General features: G+C 54.5%; 1 protein-coding gene across 1 annotated transcript; it reads right to left on the bottom strand.

Moving 5' to 3' along the window:
- Positions 1-11,827: 11,827 nt before the first annotated feature.
- CHEK1 (checkpoint kinase 1) lies at positions 11,828-20,985 on the bottom strand. The gene is made up of 12 exons (XM_051812192.1): positions 20,770-20,985; positions 19,811-20,034; positions 19,662-19,726; positions 19,454-19,523; positions 18,440-18,628; positions 15,602-15,706; positions 15,162-15,257; positions 14,982-15,090; positions 14,600-14,777; positions 12,543-12,674; positions 12,349-12,450; positions 11,828-12,088 (listed from the first exon to the last, which is right to left on the bottom strand). Exons 1-12 carry the CDS (start codon positions 20,832-20,834, stop codon positions 11,993-11,995), a joined length of 1,431 nt encoding a protein of 476 aa, XP_051668152.1. The 5' UTR covers positions 20,835-20,985; the 3' UTR covers positions 11,828-11,992.
- Between the last annotated feature and the right edge of the window lie 92 nt (positions 20,986-21,077).

The following is a 21,077-nucleotide window of genomic DNA, read 5'->3' as shown; positions in this document are numbered from 1 at the left end:
TCAGGAAGGACATGGAGGGGCTGGAGCAGGTCCAGAGAAGAGCAACGAGGCTGGGGAAGGGACTGGAGCACAAGTGCTGTGAGGAGAGGCTGAGGGAGCTGGGGGGGCTCAGCCTGGAGAAGAGGAGGCTCAGGGGAGACCTCCTGACTCTCTGCAACTCCCTGACAGGAGGGGGGAGCCAGGGGGGTTGGTCTCTGCTCCCAGGAAGCAGCAGTAGGACAAGAGGGCTGGGTCTTCAGCTGTGCCAGGGGAGGGTTAGGTTGGACATCAGGAAGAAATGTTTTACAGAGAGAGTGCTCAGCCATTGGAATGGGCTGCCCAGGGAGGGGGTGGAGTCACCTTCCCTGGAGGTGTTTAAGGTGAGACTGGATGTGGCATCAGTGCCATGGGCTGGGAACCACAGCGGGGTTGGATCAAGGGTTGGACTTGGTGATCTCGGAGGTCTTTTCCAACCCAGTTGATTCTCTGATTCTATGACTCACCATGGGGGGGTCACTGTCACCTCATGCTGGGCTCCACTGGGTTCCTTGTCCTGGTTCCTTTGCTTTGTCCCCACCAGGTACCTCGTCCTGGCCCCCATCATCCTGTTCCCAGCAGGTGCCTCATGCCAGTTAACAGTCACCTGTCCCTGTGAGGTACCTTGTCCAGGTCCCATCACCCCATCCCAGTACCCATCAGATCCCTCATCCCAGTCCCCATCATCTGTCCCTGTCCCCGTCACCCTATCCCACTCCCCATGACCTTGCCCTGGTCCCATCAACCCAGCCCAGTCCCCAGCAGGTGCCTTGTCCCAGTCCCATGTCCCTTGTCCCAGTCCCATATCCCTTGTCCCAGTCCCATGTCCCTTGTCCCAGTCCCATGTCCCTTGTCCCACTCCCATGTCCCTTGTCCCAGTCCCCATGTCCCTCATCCCAGTCCCCACGTCTCCCAGCCAGGCCCCCATTGCCCATCAACACCCAGTGATCTCTGTCAGGGGAAGGTCTGTGGGTCCTTTTTGGGCAGGGGACAGCAGGTCCCAGCCTGGCACCCTGGAGATGACATTGGGTGGGATCAGCTACTGGACGTGCTCGTGTGTGTTGAGTGGGTAAACTGAGGCACAGAGCAGGAACGGGGCACAAGGGCTGGAAGGGTGTCGAGGTGGAGCAGGTGTGGAAACACATCACCTGGAAGGAGAAGATGAAGATGAAGAGATGGGAAGAGGCAAGACAAGATGAAAATGATGAGGAGAGAAAAGACGAGACAACAGAATGAAAGGAAAGGAGGAGGAGAAGGGGGAAGGAGGAGGAGATGGAGAAAAAAAAGGAGGAGGAAATAGAGGAGAAGAAGGAGAGATGATGGCTCCAGAGAAGCTCTGTCTCCCTGTGATCTTTGCCAACTCATCACTTCATGCGTTGGACAGGGTTTTCTTTTTGTTGGTTTATTTTCTCCCCCAGTGAAAAGTGGTTTTTTGACCCAAACACGCGCTTTCATTGCGAACGTTTACTTTGGCTGAAAGCCTTTTCTTTTTTCCCTTAATAAAAAGAAAAATGGTGAGGTTGGTGGGAAGGGTCACTTTTGTAAAACTTCTTTTTTTCTTAAAAAAAAAACAACTTGGCTGGTTGGGGTTTTTTTGGGGGTTTTTTGGTGGTTTTTTTTGTTGTTGTTTGTTTTGTTTGTTTGTTGGTTTGGTTTGGTTTTGGAGTGTTTTTTGTGGTTTTTCTACTTGTTTTTGTTTTTGTTTTGCATCTGAAATACCTCTGTGGGAGGCTTTGGGAGTAAATCATTCCCAAAAACCCCTATCCCATGCCATGCCTGGTCCTGCCCAGCTTTATCATCTCCCCTGCAGCAAATACCCAGTGGCAACAAAAGAAAATTAGAATTATTAGAAAGTATTCTTTTTTCTTTAATCTTTTTTTTTTTTTTTCAGCAGACTAGAGGGCAGTTTTGCCCCATTTCTGTATTTTGGTCATTTAACTCCATTGGGCACCGGGTCCAAAATTGCCCCAGCCTTTAGGAAGGAGCAAAGAATGTCCCTGTGCAGTGTTTGTTGGGTTTCTCAGGGCACTGGGGTTACCTCTATGAGGAACCTGGACCTGCTGAGGGTGGGACAGACCTCCCTGCACCCCTGCAGTGGGTTCTGGGGTGATAAGAAGTCTCCATGGCCCATGGGACCTCCTCGGCACCTCTCTGCCCCAGGACAAGCTGGAGTGAGCCTTGCTGTAGGCTGTCTCCAGCCTGGTCTGCTGGATGGACCTCAGGATGACACTGCAGGTCTCCAGCCCTGTTTTCTGAACAGACCTTTGGCCCATGATGCAGGCAGCTTGTCCTCAGCCTTCTCTCCTGGACAGACCTCAGTGTTGCAGGTACCTTGTCCCCAACCTTATCTCCCTGACGGATCTCAGATCAGTGTTGTAGATCCCTTGTCTCCATCCCTATCTCCTGAAGGACCTCAGACTGATTCTGCAGGTCCCTTCACTCCATCCCTACCTCCTGAAGGATCTCAGGAGGATCCTGAAGGTACCTTCAGTGCATCCCTATCTTCTGAAGGATCCTGAAGGATCTCAGGCCACCGCTGCAGCCCATCACCACCTTCTCTGAGCTCCCCAAACCCAACCCACCACCTCCCCTTGCTGACAGAGCCCATCCCCGACCCCACTGGACCCTCTGGAGGGGCCAAGGCCGTGGTGGAGGGAGAACAGGAGACGGGTGGAGGGGATGGAGCGCCTTCAAAATTGACACCATATGGCTGCTCCTTATCCCCGGGCCCAGTAAATAGGTCTTTCATGCTGGGCCGGTTGCCATAGGAGCAAACACGCAGGAAATATCCCAGATAACTCGAATAGTGGCGAAAACATATGTTTTGGATAAAACCCGGCAGAAAATCTCCCCGTTTAACCCCTCCAAGGCAGTTTGAGCCCCTTTTCCCCACCCCTGCACGCACAGGGTGGGGGAAACTGAGGCACGCGGGCTCCCTGCCCGCCTGTCACCTGGCACTGGGAAATCTGACGGGGTTTTTGCCATGAAGAGCGATTGCTGTCGGGTCCCCTGTGTCGCCTCACCTCCTCCTCCTCCTCCTCTTCCTCCTCCTCCCCGGAGCCCCTTATCAATCTCGATGGCTGGACGCGAGGCTGCGCGCGGGAGAGAGAATTTCGCTTTGATTTGCCAAGGAATTTGCTTTGCTTTTGCTTTTTTATTTTCCCTTTTTTTTCTCTTCCCCCACCCCCCCCGCCCCGCTCCTCTCTTCCTTTCTTTTTTTTTTTTTTTTCTTTTTTTCCCCGGCCCCATCCAAACCTTTCCTTATCGCATCTGGCGAGCAGCGGGCCCCCAGCGCCGCCCTGGCCGCCCGCCAAGCGCCGAGCGCCGAGCCGCCAGCCCGGCTCCCGCGGCACGGCCAGGTCTCCCCGAGGGGCTGAGCCCGGAGCAGACACGCGGGCCTCGCTCCCGAGGAAGGGGGAACTGAGGCAGGGAAAGCCTGGAAAGCTGCTGCAGGTGTTTTCCTGGTTGCTGCAGAGCAGCCTCGTGCATCCCCGTGAGCCACGAACAGCCCCGGGCACTGCCAATATCCCTGGCATCCCACGTGCTCTGAACGTTCCCGTGTGCTGCAAACATCCCTGCATGCTGCTGCAAACAGCTTTGGATCCTGCAAACATGCCTGTGCGTTGCCAACATCCCTGTGTGCTTCATCTCTGCATCCTGCAAACATCCCTGTGTGCTGGGTTTGTGCATCCCACAAACATCCCTGTGTGCTGCATCCCTGCATCCTGGAAACATCCCTGTGCATTGCCAGCATCCCTGCATCCCACAAACATCCCTGTGCATTGCCAGCATCCCTGCATCCCACAAACATCCCTGTGTGCTGCCTCCCTGCATCCACAAACATCCCTGTGTGCTGCATCCACAAACATCCCTGTGTGCTGCATCCCTGCATCCCACAAACATCCCTGTGTGCTGCATCCCTGTATCCCACAAACATCCCTGTGCATTGCCAGCATCCCTGTATCCCACAAACATCCCTGTGCATTGCCAGCATCCCTGTATCCCACAAACATCCCTGTGCATTGCCAGCATCCCTGTATCCCACAAACATCCCTGTGTGCTGCATCCCTGCATCCACAAACATCCCTGTGTGCTGCATCCACAAACATCCCTGTGTGCTGCATCCCTGCATCCCACAAACATCCCTGTGTGCTGCATCCCTGTATCCCACAAACATCCCTGTGCATTGCCAGCATCCCTGTATCCCACAAACATCCCTGTGTGCTGCATCCCTGCATCCTGGAAACATCCCTGTGCATTGCCAGCATCCCTGCATCCCACAAACATCCCTGTGTGCTGCATCCCTGCATCCCACAAACATCCCTGTGTGCTGCATCCCTGTATCCCACAAACATCCCTGTGCATTGCCAGCCTCCCTGTGTGCTGCATCCCTGCATCCCACAAACATCCCTGTGTGCTGCATCCCTGCATCCCACAAACATCCCCCTGTGCTGCATTTCTGCATCCACAAACATCCCTGTGCATTGCCAGCCTCCCTGTGTGCTGCATCCCCACATTCCTGCAGATACCTGCCCACTGCAGTACTTCCCAGTGCCTGTTCCAGGAGAAGACATTGCTCCTGGGTCTTTCCAGCACTGCCTGGAGATGGAGCAACCCCATGGAATCCCTCCCAAATCCAGCACCCAGGGGCATCCCCGCAGCAACCCTGGCCCCATAAAAGGCTGAAGGGGAACCTGTGAGTGCTGGGATGGGGAAAATTTTGGAAGGGACCACTCTGGGAGTCTGGAGTAGAACTTTTGCACGGGGGGATTGGAACTATGGGGTGCAGATGGATCAGGGAGAAAACCCTAGGATGAAGGAGCAAGGAGCTGTGGGGTGGTGGCACTGGGCGATACCTGGTGGGAGATGGTCTGGCTGACCTGGGATTTCTCCTGGTGCCGTCGTGTAAATACTGCTGACAGGAGGAATGTGCAAGCCTGGAGGAAAAATCCCCTTCCCAGCCAAAGCATCGCCTCACAGCCTCCCTCACAGCAGGCTCAGAGCCCTGCTGATGCTGCTTATCCTGCCAGTTCTCCTGGGGAGTTGTTTTATCTGACGATTTTGATGGGATGCACATCCCCAGTGAGGTGCAGCATCCCTGTTTCCCACCACATCCCTGCTTCCTGCAGCATCCCTGCCAATGCCACATCCCTGCCCTGCTGCAGTCCCAAACTCCTTTCCCCCCTTCTGCTCCTGGTTTTTAGAGTTTTTCCCTATTTTTTTAATAACCTTTCCCTACGTCTCCCACCTCCTCCTCCCCCTGAGCTCTGGTTTGGGTTTTGGTGAGGTTTTGGTGAGGTTTAGCCAAACCACCCCCTCTTAATGTGTAGAATCCCTGGAAAAGCCACAACAGCTCCGCAGGGCAGCCAAAAGCTTATACCAGACACTGACAGGTCCCTGAGCTGCTCAGCCCTCTGAGCAGAGCAAGACAGATACAATCTAATTTTTCCCCTCCTTTTTGATGCGTTTTCCAGCAGGATATTCCTTGCACCAGGTCCCTTTGCCCAAGGGGGTTGTTGGTGGGTTCTGAGCCAGGCAAGACGATGCTCAGTCAAGGGAATGAAGTGACAATAAAACCCTCCAGGACAACGGGGAAAATGGCATTTTCCCTGCCAGATTCCCTTGCTTTCCTCCTCTCCACATCCCAAAAACCCCAGCAGGGGCCAAATGATGCTCAAAACTCACTTAGAGACACAATTCTCCACTCCCAGGAGGGAGTCTTTCCCTCTTCCATGAGCTGGTTTCACACTTCTCCTACCCCAGTGCTCAGTTACTCCATGCCTGGGCATTGCAAAGCAGCAGTCTGGGGGATTTGGGGGCTTATTTTGGGGGAGGTGGTTGTGTTTTGAGGGGCTTTTAGGGTGTTTTGGGGGTTGAGGGTCTGCTCTTGATGGTGAGAGCAGCGCTTTCTCCCCACCCTGCCCAAGAATGTTTCTGCTGATATTAAACCCGACCCGGAGGCATTTGGAAGGAGCCGACTTCCTCGCCAAGAAAATGACCTCAGCCTCCTGCTTTGGAGCTTTTTTTTTTTACCTTTTTAAAGCATTTTTCTCCCTCTCCTGCCTGCCAGGCAAGAGGCACCGCTGGGGCCTCACCCATGTCCCTGGCATCACTGCCAGGCTGCATCCACGGTGCCAATCCCCCGATTTAGGGGGATATTTGTAGCTTTTAACCTGCAAATTCCAGGTTTAAGCTGTAAATCCCAGGTTTTTCCCCGCAGTCTCTCTCCCCAACACTGATACAGGAGGATCCAGGGGCCAAACCCGCTGCAAAAACCCACCTTGCACCATCCTCGGGGCTGTCGACAACCTGCAAAACTCATTTTCCCAATGAAATAAAAGGGGAAAGAAAGCCCAAACTGAGAGCCGACGTTGCCCACGATGTTTCTGGAAGGGATTTTTGCAGGAGTTTCCTTAACAGACTCCTCTGCATTTTTGCTTTTATTAATGTGGCGGCATTCCCGAGGCGGCTGCGATGCTTTTGCGAGAGCTAAAACATCTCCCGAGTTAAAAATCCAGCAAATCCAGCCCCTGGGGCACCTTCACAGTGGGAAATGCTGTGCAGAAAGGAGGGGGACACCGATTTGCAAAGGGAAATGCTGGATTTGGGTGTTTTTGGATGGAATTTCTCCAGCTTAAGGTTTTTTTTTCCTCAAATGCATATTTCTGTCCTGGAGACCTCGAGCTGATGGGGGTAGTTCAGAAAATAAAAGTGCTTCTGGAAACCTGTTGGATTTCCAGACCCCAAAAAAGCTGATGCTAGGGGGAAAATTCCAAATTTGCCCCTAAAAAACAGATGGGAAATGCATCTGACATTTTTCTCTGCTCAGAGTGGTGGATCACCATCCTGGAGATGCATTGGCACCCCACATCTCCATCCTGCATCCCACAGCTGCCTCCTGCACCCCCCATTTGCATCCTGCATCCAACATCTGCATCCTGCACCCCACATCTGCATCCTGCACCCCACATCTGCATCCTGCACCCCACATCCATGTCTGCACCCCACTCATCCCACATGTGCACCCTGGATTCTTCACTCCACTTCTCACATCCCCAGTCTGCACCCTCCAGTGTATCCTACTTTTGCATCTCACATCTGCATCCTACACCTATATCCCATGCCCATCCCATGGATCTGCATCCTGCAGCTTCATCCTGCATCCCAAATCCTTCACCTGCACCCTGAGCCCTGCACCCTGTGTCCTGTATCTGCACCCTTCATCTCACGTCCTGGCCTGTGCATCCCACTACTTGCATCCTGCATGTGCATCCTGATTCTTGCATGCCACATCTGCATCCAAAATCCTGCATCTGCATCATGTCCTGCATCCACACCCTTCATCCCATGCCCTCCATCTCCACCCACATCCTGCCTCCCCCTCCTAAACCTGCACCTTGCACCATCCCATGTCCCGAGCCTGCAACCCAAACTCTGCATTTGCATCCTGCATCCCCTTCCCAGATCCTGCATCCTGCATCTCCATCCCACCTCCTGCATCCCGCATCTCCATCCCACCTCCTGCATCCCACATCTCCATCCCACCTCCTGCATCCCACATCTCCATCCCACCTCCTGCATCCCACATCTCCATCCCACCTCCTGCATCCCACATCTCCATCCCACCTCCTGCATCCCACATCTCCATCCCACCTCCTGCATCCCACATCTCCATCCCACCTCCTGCATCCCACATCTCCATCCCACCTCCTGCATCCCACATCTCCATCCCACCTCCTGCATCCCACATCTCCATCCCACCTCCTGCATCCCACATCTCCATCCCACCTCCTGCATCCCACATCTCCATCCAACCTCCTGCATCCCACATCTCCATCCAACCTCCTGCATCCCACATCTCCATCCCACATCTTCGTCCCACCTCCTGCATCCAGCATCCACATCCCTGTCCTGCTGCCAGGACCCCGAGGGCACCAACAAACCCTGATGGTCTGACCGGCCTCACCAGGGACCCCCACCCCTCCCAGGCCCTTGTGTCCCAGGGCCCAGGGTCCCTACTGGTCCATACTGGGCTACACTGGGCTGTGCCCCCTGGAGCTGCACCCTGGCTGTGCCTCATCCCCACCCTCCCCCAGCCACAGCACAAGAGCTTATCTGACACGAAAATCATTTGCGAGGCTGGATTGGTCCCATCCCATCCCTCCTTCCCGCTCCTCCCCGCTCCCATCCAGGCGTTTTTCCAGAGCAGGTGTGATTTGGGAGAGCAGCATTCCCAACCTGGCCCGCGCGGGGGTGGGGGGGCGGGGAGGTTTCCCATCCGCGGGGGCTCCGTTCCCCTCCCCGGCACATCTGGCGGGCAGATGTGGCCACACGACCGGGCTCTGCCTCCCAGATGGGCGACGAGCTGCGAAATCCCTGTATAGGACTGGAAAGCGATAATTTTCCCTTAGAAATCTGCATTTCCCGGCTCGTTGCACGCACTCCCCATCGCCGGGGGTGCCGCAAGATCCCTGTGCACAGCTGGCGCTGCGCCGCGGTGCTCTGGGGGTGGAGCATTCCCTGTCCTGCACCTCCATCCCGTATCTGCATCTGCACCCTGAATCCCACTGCTGCATTCCACGTCCTGCATCCACATCCCACCTCCTGTGTCTTACATCCCTCCTCTGCGTCCCAAATCCCACTTCTGCAACCCATGCCCCGTGCCTGGCATCTTTCCTCTGCATCTTAAATTCCCTTTCCCTCCTCGTCTGTCCTGTATCCCCACCTCTGCATCCTAAATTCTGCTCCTGTACCCCATGCTCTGTATCTGCATCCCAAATCCTGCATCTACCCTTTCATCCCATGTCCTGTGTTTTGCATCCCACATCTGCATCCCCTCTCCTGCATCCTGCATCCCTGTCATGCATCCTGTGTCTGGAAACCTGCATCTACATCCTAAATCCTCCATCCTGCATCTGGGAACCTGTGTCTGCATCCTAAATCCTCTATCTGCTTCCTAAATGCTCTATTTTTTTCCCCCCTAAATCCCGTGTCTGCATCCTGAATCCTGCATCCCACATCCTAAATGCATCTGCAGCCTAAATCCTTCTTCTGCAGCTCCTCTGTCATGTCCTGCATCTGGCACCCTGCAGCTGCATCCCAAATTCTGTGTCCCACATTTGCATCCTGAATCCTTCACCCTGTGTCCTGCATCTACACCCTAAATCCTCTCTCCCCTCTGTCCTCTATGTCCTAAATCCTATGTCCTACATCTGCATCCTAAATCCTACATCCCCATTTAAATCCCAAATGCTCCATCCTATATGTGCATCCTGGATTCTCCATTCTGCGTCCTGAATCAACATCCTAAACCCTAAGTCCTCCACCTGCATCCCAAATCCTCTATTCTGCATCCTGCATTTACATTCCCAATCCTATCTCCCACATCTGCATCCTAAGCTCTCCATCCTGCATCTGCATCTACGTTGTGAATCCTCCATTCTACATCCTACATCCCACATCTGCATCCTTAGTCCTGCACCCTAAATCCTGCATCTACATCCCAAATCCTATTTGGATTCCCACACTTGCATCCCAAGTTCTTTGTCCCACATCCTGCATCTACATCCTAAATCCTCTATCCTGCATCTACATCCTAAATCCTACGTCCCCATCTAGATCCTAAATCCTTCATTCCCCACTCTGCATCTGTCCTAAATCCTACATCCCACATCTGCATCCTAAATCCTCCATCCTTTATCTATATCTCAAATCCTATGTCCCCATCTGCATCCTAAATGCTCCATCCTGCATCTAAATCCTATGTCCCATATCTGCATCCCAATTTCACCCATCCTGCATCAACATCTGAAATCCTCCATCCTGCATCTACATCCTAAATCCTATGTCCCATATCTGTATTTTAAGTTCACCTATCCTGCATTGACATCCTAAATCCTGCACCCAGCATCTACATCCTAAATCCTCCATCCTGCATCTACATCCTAAATCCTCCATCCTGCATCTACATCCCAAATCCTGCATCCAGCATCTACATCCCAAATCCTGCATCCAGCATCTACATCCCAAATCCTGCATCCAGCATCTACATCCCAAATCCTGCATCCAGCATCTACATCCTAAATCCATCCTGCATCTACATCCCAAATCCTGCATCCAGCATCTCCATCCCAAATCCTCCATCCTGCATCTCCATCCCAAATCCTGTGTCTCTCATTTGCATCCCAAGTTCTCCGTCCCTCATCCTGCATCTCCATCCTGAATCCCACATCCCTATCTAAACCCTAAATCCTTCATCCCTCAAATCCTGTACTTACATCCTAAACCCTACGCTCTAGATCCTGAACCCTCCCCTCCCGCATCCCCCAGCACATCCCTAACCGCGCATCCCAAACCCCGCTCCCGGGATGCCGCGGGGAGGCCGAGGGAACCCCCCGTGCCCGCCGGAGCGCCATGAATTCGGGATGAGGAGGGGGCAGAAGCCCCCCGGCCGCCCGCCCCGGCTGTGCTGTTGGTTTTAGGATTTGCCACGCTCCGGTGCCTCCGAGCGCGCCGGGTCCCCGGCGGGGCCGCACAAAGGGCGCTTTCAGGGCCCCGCTCCCGGCACAGCCCCCCCTCACCCGGCCACAGCGCAGCACAAACCTTTCATCCCCCTCCAATTTCCCCCCCTCCCGGATCCCGAAAGCGGAAAATAATCCCCTCTACGGAGTTAAAAAAAAAAACACAAAACAAAACAAAAAACCCCAAACGAACGAACGAACAAACAAAACTAAACAAAACAAAACAAAAACCCCCTAAAAATTAGGGTTGAAAATAAACTCCCGTGGGATAATGAAGCCCGGCAAAGGCTCGAGACCACGGCGGAGCACGACAGCCCCTGAAGCACCCTGGGGAGGGGGAAACGTACCTGTGACTCCCCAAAACATCCCGTTTCAAGCAGGCAACAGGTGATAAATTAATTTGTTGTGACGGCGAGACCCACTCGTGCAACGAGTTGTGCCCAGCCTCGTGCCCCTCCACAACCCGAGGCGTTCCCGAAGCTTTTCTACTTTTTTTTATGCCCTTAGAAATATAAATTCCTGGGGGGAATGAACCAGAAAACCCTGTATTCAGCCTAATTATCCCCCCCGGCCGCAATCTGTGATCTCCAGGACAATTAAAAGCGCTTAATCCCGGCTGAAAAGCAAACAAGGTCGGGAGCGCGGCGTCTTCCTGCTTCCCCCTTGCCCGCTGCCGGGGTCTCGCTCCCCAGCTGCAATATAAATATGCAATTAAAAAATCGCCGCTAATTGCTTCGCCCAAGGGGGGTTCCCACCAGGAAAACAAAAAAGCCGGGGGGAAGGGATATTAAAAAACCCAAAGAAAAGGGGGAAGACAAGCAAAACAAGCGGTGGGGTTTTTTTTTACCCCAATAATTAAACGCCGACGCAGCTTTGGGGGAGAAACTGCGGGGATGCCTCAGGGGTTTGCACCCTGGGGTGGGTTTTTTGGGGGGATGCTCTTTTTTGGGGGGGAGGGGATGGGGTTAATCCCCGGCTCTCCTCTCTCGCTCCAGCGCTAACAACCCCTGGCAGCTCTCGGGCTCGTTAGTCCCTCCGAAAAGCAATTAGAGAGGCTGGAAAACGAGGGCAGCCACTGCCCTGAGACAGGGCAGGGAGGGGCGGTAGTGGGGCGAGGAGGGGGTCGGCCCCTAAACCTTGGGGCTGGTTTAGGGCTGCACGGCTCGGCGGAGACCCCGGAGTGGGATTTCGGCTGGCTGAGCAAAGCTGCGCCTCCAGCAGGTTCCAGAGGGAACAACCCACTGCAACAACCTCCCCCTCGCAGGAAACAGCATCGCTCCGTGTCCCCCCGGGCTTTATTGAACCTTCAAAATCTAAAACACGTGGCTGGGCACCTTCATGGCGTTTGGGTGCTGCCGCCAGAGCCCAGCCAGGAAGAAGAGGAGGAGGAAGAGGAAGAGGAGGAGGAGGAGGAGGAGGAAGAGGAGGAGGAAGAGGAGGAGGAGGGGTGCAGGGGCTCAGGTGCCAGGCAGCCAGACTTTCTGGGTGCTGACAATGTCGCTGAGCTTGGCTTTGATCTTCAGGAAATGCCTCTTGAACTCCAGGCCATCGCCCTGTGCAGGGAGAATTGGGGGGGGTTACATCCCCCTGCACCCACCTGCCTGGGACTCCATCCCCCTGAGCCCATCCTGCACCCCCTGAATGTTTCTCCATCCCCTCACACCCACCTTCCACGGTCTTCCACCCACCCTGCAAGGTCCTGCACCCACTTTACAAGGCCCTTCATCCCCTTGCACCCACCCTGCACACCCTTGCCCGACCCCACCAAGCACCCACCACCGAGTGCCCACCCTGACCCCCCCCCCCAGCTCACCTTGGAGAGGCGAAAGTCCACCAAAATCTTGCTCTCCATCTCCACCAGGTTCACCTTGAAGATGAGTTTGTTGTTCCTCCTGTCCGTGGTCGAGATGGTGACCTGCAAAAGGGAGGGGTGCCCCGAGTTACCTGCCGATGCAACGGCACGGGGGGGGGTGTCCCACCCCCTGATTTCGGCCCCCTGGTGCCCACCTGGTTGGTGCAGCTCATCTTGCAGCCGTAGCTCATCTTCTCACACACCTCCTTCAGCGCCCGGTACGAGCCGTCGGCGTCCAGCTTGGTGAAGAACCGGGTCATCCGCTTCACCAGCCGCTGCCACGGGCTCTGCGGCCCCCAAAACACACCCCCCCGAGCGTCAGAAATCCCGCCAGAGAGGCTGGGAACCCCCCACCAAGCTCCAGCCGCAGCTCGGATAAAAATCCCGGCTTTCGGCAGGGAAAGGGTGGGAAGCTGCACCCCCCGATGGCGCGCGCCGGCAGCTGCATCCCAAATACCGGGAACGCTGCACGGCCACATCCAAACAGTGCAGAGTTCGTCCCCGATACCTTAAATACGGCAAAAATGCTCCTTAATGTCACACACGTGATTCAAAGTGGCACCCCAAGAGTATAAACAGTGCAACGATGGACCCCCAATATCATAAACTGGACGCAGAGCTGCCCCCCAAATGCTGCAGTTGTACCCTGGTGTTGCAAAGTTGCGTTTTGCTACTCAAAGTGCTGCAAAATTGCACCTCAAATGCCACAAAGTTGTTCCCCCGAGGTGACAAACCTTGCCCAGCTGCACTCCAGTATTGCCAAGCTGCTCCCTGACACCGTAGGTCAGATGCAAAGCTGCTCCCCAAACACCACAGAGCAGCCCCCAAGCACTGCAAAGTGCATCCTGATACCATAAATGATGCACATTTGCACCCCAAATACTGGGAAGCAGCACCCCAAGATGACAAACCTCACGCAGCTGCTGCCCAACACTGCCAAGTTGCTCTGTGATATTGTATATACAGCAGAGTTGCTCTTTCATGTAACATATATGATGCAAAGTTGCACCCCACAGTGCAACGTTGGACCCCAGTGTTGTAAATCAGATGGGAAGCTGCCCCCCAAGCCCCTGGCAAAGTGGCATCCTGGTACTAAAAGTATTGCAAATTTGCACCCCAAATCCTGCCAACTTGCACCCTGAGATGGTAAATATTGAACAGCCACAGCCCCAGCATTGCCAAGTTGCTCCCTGATATTATAAATATGACAAAGTTGCTTCTTAATCTTACAAATTTAAGGCAAAGTTGCACCCCAACGGTATAAATGGTGCAAGGCTGGACCCCAGTGTTGTAAATCAGATGTGAAACTGCACCCCAAATCCTGCAAACTTGCACCCCGAGGTGATAAATAACACAAAGTCACATCCCAGATATTGCCAAGCTGCTTCCTGATATTCCATATCAGGCAAAGCTGCTCCCAAACATCAGAGAGCAGCCCCCAAACACTGCAAAGTGCATCCTGATACCATAAATGATGCACATTTGCACCTCAAATATTGGGAAGCAGCACCCCAAGATGATAAACCTTGCCCAGCTGCATCCCAAACATTGCCAAGTTGCTCCCTGATATTCCATATAGTCCTCAATGTCAAACATAAACCACAAAGTTGCACCCCAGTATTGTACACAGAGCAATGCTGGACCCCAATGTTGCAAATCAGACATGAAGCTGTCCCCCAAATTCTGCAGAGCTGCATCCCAAGATGACAAACCTCGCCCAGCCACATCCCAAACAGTGCCATGTTGCTTCCTGAGATTACAGTTGCTCCCTAATGTCACATATACAAAGTTGCACCCCAATTTACACACAGTGCAGTGTTGGACCCTGATGTTGTAAATCAGACATGAAGCTGCCCCCCAGACACCCCAAATTCCCGGCAAAGTGGCTTCCTGGTACTAAAAATACTGAAAACTGTGTCCCAGATCCTGTGAACTCGCACTCTGAAGTGATAAATACCAAAAAGTCGTGTCCCAAACATTGCCAGGCTGCTCCCTGATATTCCATATCGGGCAAAGCTGCTCCCAAACACCACAGAGCAGCCCCCAACCACTGCAAAGGGCATCCTGCCACCCTCGAGGGTGCAGAGCTGCGCCCCAAACATGAGGCAACATCCCGAGAGGATACACCTCGCCCAGCCGCATCCCACAAACACCGTGAGGCAGCACCCCGATATTCCAGGCGGTTCCAGGTGCCCCCCCTGCAGCCCCTGACCTGGGAGGAGCCGGGTGTGCCCAGGAGTTGGCTGTTGACCAGCATGTGCTCGGGGCAGGCGGGCTGTGAGAAGCTGATGCCCTGCACCAGCTGGTCGATGCTCCCCGCTCCGCTCTCCCAGGGCATCCCGCCCGTGCCGGGCTCCGGCTGCGACGTGGAGTACCTGGCCTTGTCCTCGCTGCAAGGCAAGGGCAGGGACACGGGGATCAGGGGTGCTGGAGAGAGCCCAGTGTGGGGATTGCACGGGGTTTTGCAGGGTTTGGGGTGGTCGCAGGGGTCGTGTGAGGGGTTTCCGCCCAGCCACCTCCTGGGGAAAATGCCAGGAAAGCCCTGTGGGGCACAAGGAATTGCAAACCCCGTGTGTAGGGAAGTGGAGGCTCACCCCAGAGCAGCCTTCACCGGGGAAAAGTCCATATTGGATCGGATGTGCTTGGAGAAGCCGCTGGGGGAGTCGGTGACCCCTCCCGAGGAGAGCCGGGCCCGCTTGACATCTGCAAAGGGACAGGACACCCAGTGACCCTCAAATCCAGGGGAACGAGCGCCTTCCCCGGCGGCCCCTTACCCTTCTTGAGGGGTCTGCTGTACCACCGGTCCTTCTGGATGTCGGGAATGGTGATCCTCGCCGAGGGGCTCTCCGTCAGGATCTTGTGCAGCAGCGCTGGGGGAGATGAGGGGGTGGAATGGGGACGAGGGGGTGGAATGGAGACGAGGGGGTGGAATGGAGACGAGGGGGTGGAATGGAGACGAGGGGGTGGAATGGAGACGAGGGGGTGGAATGGAGACGAGGGGGTGGAATGGGGACGAGGGGGTGGAATGGGGACGAGGGGGTGGAATGGGGACGAGGGGGTGGAATGGGGACGAGGGGGTGGAATGGGGATGAGGGGGTGGAATGGGGATGAGGGGGTGGAATGGAGACGAGGGGGTGGAATGCAACGCGGTGTGTGCACGTGTGTACACACACACATACATGGACACAGGGGTTGGGTGCTGCCGCGTGTTTACCCAAGGGGGCCGAATCGATCTTCTTCCAAGGTGGGAGGTAGGTTTTCCTGTCCTTCCAGTCGCTGTATTCCTGGCAGCTGTCGCTGGGCTGGTCCCAGGGCAGCTCTGCTGGGGGATCCTGCTGCTGTCGCCCCGCGGTGCCACGAGCCCCGGGCACACACGTGGCACTGCAGCACTCGGTGTGCCAGGTGTGTGCCAGGTGTGTGCCAGGTGTGTGCCAGGTGTGTGCCAGGTGTCCCTGCCCCAGGCCTGTGATCCTGTGTGCACCCCATGCATTCCAAACCCCCCCATGCACCCCGCATGCTCCTCATGCATCCCGTGCTTCCCCATGCATTCCAATCCTCTCCCATGCATCCCATACCTCCCCCATGCATCCCATGTACTCCACATGCATTCCAATCCTCCCCCATGCACTCCATATCTCCCTGTGCATCCTGTGTGCTCCCCATGCATTCCATACCCCTCTATGCATCCCACACCTCCCCATGCATCCCATACCTCCCCATGCATCCCATGTACCACCCACGCATCCCATAACTCCCTGTGCATCCCTTGTACGACCCATATGTTCCATACCTCCTATGCATTCCAAACCTCCCCATGCATTCCACATCTCCCTATGCATTCCATACCTCCCTATGCATCCCATGTACTCTGCATGCATTCCAAACCTCCCCATGCATTCCATATCTCCCTATGCATTCCATACCTCCCATACCTCCCTATGCATCCAATGTACTTCCCATGCATCCCATATCTCCCTATGCATTCCATATACTCCACATGCATTCCAAACTTCCCCCATGCATTCCATACTCCCCTGAGCATTCCATGCCTCCCCAATGCATCCCATACCTTCCTATTCATCCCATGTACTCCCCATGCATCCCACACCTCCCTATGCATCCCATGTACTCCCCATGCATCCCATACCTCCCCTGTATGTGTCACACACACCCCCCCTTACACATCACATACATTCCCCTTTTGCATCCTTGTTTGCCTTCCACACATCCCCACAGACACTCCATACATCCCCTTCCCTGCATTTCACATCTCCCTTATGGATCCCACACCCTCCCACTCTGTGTTTCACACATCCCTACCCCTGTGCATTCCATGTATCCCCCCCATGTCATACGTGCTCCTTCCCCATCCCACACACCCCTTGGTGCCCTTCATACACCTCCCCTCACGCATTCCATACGTGCTCCCCCTACACATTCCATACACACATCCTCATGCATTCCACACATACACCCCTCTGCATTCCATATGTGCATCCTTCTTCATTCCATATACTTACCCTGCACATTCCATATCTCCATCCCCTCTGCATTCCATACATGCACCCCTCGTGCATTCTGTATAAACCCCTCCATCTCCTGCACCACCAAATGCCCTTTGCCCCCTCCCCTGCATTCCACATATCCCTAGAGGCATCCCTGTATTCCCACCTCCTGCCAGCATGATGTGTCCCCCCGTGCATTCCATACATCCCTGTATTCCCATCTCCAGCCAGCACCTCCTCATCTCCATCCAGTACTGTGTCATGCATTCCATACATCCCTGTATCCCACCTCCAGCCAGCACCATGTATCCCCATGTGCATTCCATATATCCCTGTATTCCCACCTCCAGCCAGCATCACGTCCCCCCTATACATCCCATACATCCCTGCATCCCATCTTCATCCAGTACCATGTCATGCATTCCATACATCCATACCTCCAGCCAGCACCACGTGTCCCTATGTGTATTCCATACATCCCTGTATCCCACCTCCATCTAGCACCATGTGTCCCCCCTGTGCATTCCATACATCCCTGTATTCCCACCTCCTGCCAGCACCACGTGTCCCCCCTATACACTCCATACATCCCTGTATTCCCATCTCCAGCCAGCACCATGTGTCCCCCCTGTGCATTCCATACATCCCTGTATTCCCATCTCCATCCAGCACCACGTGTCCCCCCTATATATCCCATACATCCCTGTATTCCCACCTCCAGCCAGCACCACATATCATCCCCTGTGCATTCCATACATCCCTATATTCCCACCTCCTGCCAGCACCACGTGTCCCCCCTATACATCCCATACATCCCTGCATCCCATCTCGTTCCAGCACCATGTCATGCATTCCATACATCCCTGTATCCCACCTCCATCCAGCACCACGTGTCCCCCCCCTACATCCCATACATCCCTGTATTCCCATCTCCAGCCAGCACCATGTGTGTCCCCCTACATCCCATACATCCCTGTATTCCCACCTCCAGCCAGTACCACATGTCCCCCCTATACATCCCATACATCCCTGCATCCCATCTCCATCCAGCACTGTGTCATGCATTCCATACATCCGTACCTCCATCTAGCACCATGTGTCCCTATGTGTATTCCATACATCCCTGTATCCCACCTCCATCTAGCACCATGTGTCCCCCCTGTGCCTTCCATCCATCCCTGTATCCCACCTCCAGCCAGCACATCACTCCCCATCCATCCCATCCATCCCTGTATCCCACCTCCAGCCAGCACATCACTCCCCATCCATCCCATCCATCCCTGTATCCCACCTCCAGCCAGCACATCACCCCCCATCCATCCCATCCATCCCTGTATTCCCACCTCCAGCCAGTACCACATGTCCCCCCTATACATCCCATACATCCCTGCATCCCACCTCCATCCAGCACTGTCATGCATTCCATACATCCATACCTCCAGCCAGCACCACATGTCCCCCCTGTGCATTCCATACATCCCTGTATTCCCATCTCCAGCCAGCACCATGTGTCCCCCCATACATCCCCACACATCCCTGTATCCCACCTCCAGCCAGCATGGCTGTCAGCACGACGCCACAGGCCCAGACATCCACGGGCTCCGCTCGGAATTCCGGGCGCCGCAGCAGCTCCGGGGCCACGTAGGGGAGTGTCCCACACATCTTGTTCAGGAGCCGCTCCCGCCCGTTGTGCCGGAACACCGTGGCCAGGCCGAAGTCCGAGATCTTCAGGTTGTCTGAAGCCCAAATTAAAAAAATGTAAATTCAAAATCCAAAAATTTAAACTCGAAAATTCAAATCAAAAATTCAAATTGAAACCCCGAAACTTAAATTGATTCAAAAACGCAAATTGAACTCTAAATTAGTAGAAAACGTAAATAAAAGTTATAATCATAAATTAAATTAAACGTTTAAATTAAAAGCTCAAATAAAAATCTTAATTAGAAATTCAAATTAAACGCTGGTTAAAAATAAAAAATTGCAATTAAAAGTTGAAATGAAAGACTTGAATTAAAATTAAAAATGCAACTAAAAGTGAAAAAAATTAATTAGACATTCAGATTAAAAATTCTGATTTAAAACTTGAATTAAAAATAAAAGTTTATATCAAAAAATCAAATTGAAAATTCAAATTTAAATTCAAATAAAAATTTAAACTAAAAGCTCAGATTAGAACACGAATTCAAACTAAATATTCAAATTAGGATTTAAAAGTTCAACTTAAAATTTAAATTAAAACGCAAATAAAATATAAATCAAAAATCCAGATTAAAGTGTAAATTCAAATTAAGAGTTTAAATTAGGAAGCAAACTTAAATATTAATATATTAAAGCATTAAAAATATTAAAAAACGTCAAATTAAAAAGTCGTGATAAAATTTAAATTAATACTTAAGTTGAAGCCCTAAATTAAAAATTCAAAGGGAAAAAATTAAGCGTTCAAATTAAAAAAATTAAAACGTTTAATTGAAATGAAACATTCCAATAAAAATAAATTAAAAAATTAAAAGATGAAAACTCAAGGGGTGTCAGAAAGGGCTGTGTGTGTGTGTGTCCCACACCTCGGTCATCCAGCAGCAGGTTCTCCGGCTTCAGGTCGCGGTGGGTGATGCCGATGCTGTGCAGGTACACCTGGGGATGGAGGGGAGCTCAGTGCCGGGCGGGATTCCCGGGAAGGGTCAGTGCCGGGCGGGAATCCCGGGAAGGGTCAGTGCCGGGCGGGAATCCCCACCGGCATCCCCACCACCAGCGATCCCGGCCATCCCTCACCACGCCGGCGATCAGCTGCTGGAAGAACCGCTGCGCCTCCGGCTCCGGCATCCCGACATCTGGCTCTGCGCGTGGGGAACGAGAAGGGCAAACTCAAGAGCAAATCCTTTGGGATTTACAGTTCCAGGCCCCCGGCGCCCCGTGCGCACCGATGCGGTCGAAGAGCTCCCCGCCGCGGCAGTACTCCAGGAACAGGTACTGCGTGGCCCCTTCCCGCCGGTGCCCGTAGAAGCGCACGACGTTCTCGTGGCTCAGCATCTTGTTGATGCAGATTTCCTTCTTGATGTTCTCCGGGCACTCGGCCGCGCGCTTCATGTCCACGATCTTCACGGCCACGGCCTCCTCCGTGCGGCGGTTCACGGCCAGCTGCACCCTGGGGCGGGCAGGGAACGGGCAGGGAATGGCAGGGAATGCTGCCACTAGGGACAGGCAGCAGGCAGGGAACGGGTAAGGAATAGTGCCCCTGGGGATGGGGAATGGGCAGGGAATGCTGCCACTAGAGACAGGCAGGGAGCAGGGAGGGAATGGGCAAGGAATATTGCCACCGAGGACAGGGAATGGGCAGGGAATGCTGCCACTAGAGACAGGCAGAGAGTAACGAGCAGGCAGGGAATGGGCAAGGAATATTGCCACCGAGGACAGGGAATGGGCAGGGAATGGGCAGGGAATGGGCAGGGAATGCTGCCACTAGAGACAAGCAGAGAGTAACGAGCAGGCAGGGAATGGGCAAGGAATATTGCCACTGGGAACAGGGAGTGGGCAAGGAACAGGCAGGGAGGAGAAAGGGGCAGTGGGTGTGTGAGGGGCACGCTCCGGGTGTGCGATGGGATGCAGTGGGCAAACAGAGGACACATAAGGGGCTCACGGTGGGCACGCACAGGGCAAGCAGTGGCACACAAGGAGCACACAAAAGCCAAACAGCGGGCACACACAGAGTATGTGATGCCCAAGCAAGCAGCGGGCACGCAGCGGGCACAGAGCCAGGCAGGGACCAGCAGCGGGTGTGCAAGCGGCACACGGGCTGGGGGGGGCGAGCAAGGGGCAGGGAAGGGGCGGACCCGGCCGGCAGCGACCCCGACCCGCCCTCCCCGGGCCCCGCCGCACTCACTCCCCGTAGGCGCCTTCGCCCAGCGTCTGCACCAGGTCCCAGTCCTCCACGAAGGGCACGGCCATGCCCGGCCGCGGCCCCGGCCCCGCTCCGGGCCCGCGATCCCGCCCGCGATCCCACCCCCGCTCCCGGCCCCGCTCCGGCCACGCCGCCTTTTCCCGCCAGAGCCGCGCGCCCCGCCCCGCCCTGCGCGCGCAATGCCCCGGCCACGCCCCCAGCCCGACCACACCCTCACTTTAGAGCCCGTCCCCCCGTGACCAGGTCGCGACACCTCTCCCGCCCCACCAGCCCCATCGATTAAAAGCGTC

Source organism: Manacus candei, unplaced genomic scaffold (genome assembly GCF_025592945.1).
Source record: "Manacus candei isolate 608988 ecotype Guabito, Panama unplaced genomic scaffold, ASM2559294v1 h1tg000086l, whole genome shotgun sequence".
NCBI classification, from domain to species: domain Eukaryota; kingdom Metazoa; phylum Chordata; class Aves; order Passeriformes; family Pipridae; genus Manacus; species Manacus candei.
This window is presented reverse-complemented; position numbering and strand designations above follow the sequence as displayed.

Bases quoted from the DNA above. Each gene is read 5' to 3' on its own strand.
- CHEK1 (XM_051812192.1), bottom strand. From the start codon at position 20,834: ATGGCCGTGCCCTTCGTGGAGGACTGGGACCTGGTGCAGACGCTGGGC. The intron at 15,258-15,601 runs GTAAACACGCGG...CATCTCCCCCAG, and splicing joins GATCGATTCGGCCCCCTTGG to CGCTGCTGCACAAGATCCTG. The intron at 12,089-12,348 runs GTGAGCTGGGGG...CTCCCTGCACAG, and splicing joins TGGACTTTCGCCTCTCCAAG to GGCGATGGCCTGGAGTTCAA.